Below are 1,439 nucleotides of genomic sequence, written 5' to 3'. Positions count from 1 at the left end.
TCTGCCATTTCAGCCGGAGCCATCCGGTACAGAGCTTTCGAGATTGGCTTTGTGCCCGGCTCAAGCTCAATCGTGAAAGGATCAGAACGGTCCGGTGGTAATCCTGTCAAGGATTCGAACACGTTCTCATACTCCTTTACAATCGGAATCTATTCCAACTCAGTATCAGTTCTGACTTCCACAGTTGTGATTGAAGCCAGATAAGCCTCACATCCTTTTTCCAGCATTCTTTCTGCTTGAAGTGCTGAAATGATCAGACTCCCATTGGTCGGTCTGACCCCTTGATAGACAAGCTTTCCATTGCCTATCTCAAACTGAACTCGGCCACGATGACAATCAAGATGTGCCTTGTATTTGCTCAGCCAATCCATTCCAAGGATCACATCGTATGATTTCACTGGGCAAACGACCAAGTCGGCTGGCATGTTCACTCCCCCGATCATCACAGAGACGTTTCTGATTTTTCCTGAAATGTACATGATCTAACCACCAGCTGCCCGAACCACTCTTACTTCTTCTTCTGGTTCTTTCTGAAATTCTCCAATTCCAATCATCTCGGGTTGCACAAAGCAGTGAGATGCACCAGAATCAAACAGAACATGGGTTGTCACTCCACCCATGACTAAAGTCCCTACATATTCACCCAGAACACTAAGGACCTACTCTACAAGCAAGAAATTTCACACAGAAATTCTTAAGGCAAAGGTGAGAGATATGATGACTCACCAGTGATCGAACGAGACGTGCTTGGGTCCATCGACTCATCACCGATTGTGTACACCCGCGGCATGATGGCCTGCCTCTTTGCCGCCGGCTGAGGCCCATCACTTGGACGCTTCCCAGCAGATTGTGCGTCCTACGGACACTGATTCTTGTAGTGCCCCGTTTCGCCGCAGTTGTAGCACACACGTTTCCCATCACCCTTGTTTTGGCTCTTCGGCCTTAGATCTTCCTCAAGGCAATCACGCACCTTGTGATCCACACTTCTGCAACGGTGACAAGCACCCGTAGCAGCACGGCAGACACCAGAGTGCATCTTCTCGCAAGTCGAACACGCACTGCGACCTGTTGCATTCGGCTTGCTGGAAGAGCCAGCCTTCACCGGCTTTTGATTCTTTCCTGCATGCTTACCAGGATGGACATGCACCACTGTGCCAAACACCTTGGCTTCCTCACTGATTCCAGCTTCCTGTTCTGCGGCCTTTTCCACCAGTTCAGCCACAGTATCATAGTTGCGGATCTTACAACGAGTTCGGAGATCAACCCTGAGTCCACGCATGAATTTGCGGACCAAGGAGATTTCCCACTCAGCTTCACGCCTAGCATACTTCTTGAGGCTGTTGAATTCCGCTTCATACTCCCTTACAGTCATAGTTCCCTGTTCCAGTCTGAGAAATGCTCCCTCGAGCTGATCAAATGCTTCCGGCAGAAAATACTTT

The 1,439-nt window shown here is 49.3% G+C and overlaps 1 protein-coding gene across 1 annotated transcript; it reads right to left on the bottom strand.

Annotated features, from left to right (window-relative positions):
• Positions 1-856: 856 nt before the first annotated feature.
• On the bottom strand, positions 857-1,372 carry LOC106338509 (DNA-binding protein HEXBP-like). The gene has a single exon (XM_013777467.1). The coding sequence runs from the start codon at positions 1,370-1,372 to the stop codon at positions 857-859; it is 516 nt and encodes a 171-aa protein (XP_013632921.1).
• Between the last annotated feature and the right edge of the window lie 67 nt (positions 1,373-1,439).

The sequence above is a fragment of the Brassica oleracea genome, chromosome C4 (genome assembly GCF_000695525.1).
Source record: "Brassica oleracea var. oleracea cultivar TO1000 chromosome C4, BOL, whole genome shotgun sequence".
Taxonomy (NCBI): domain Eukaryota; kingdom Viridiplantae; phylum Streptophyta; class Magnoliopsida; order Brassicales; family Brassicaceae; genus Brassica; species Brassica oleracea.
This window is presented reverse-complemented; position numbering and strand designations above follow the sequence as displayed.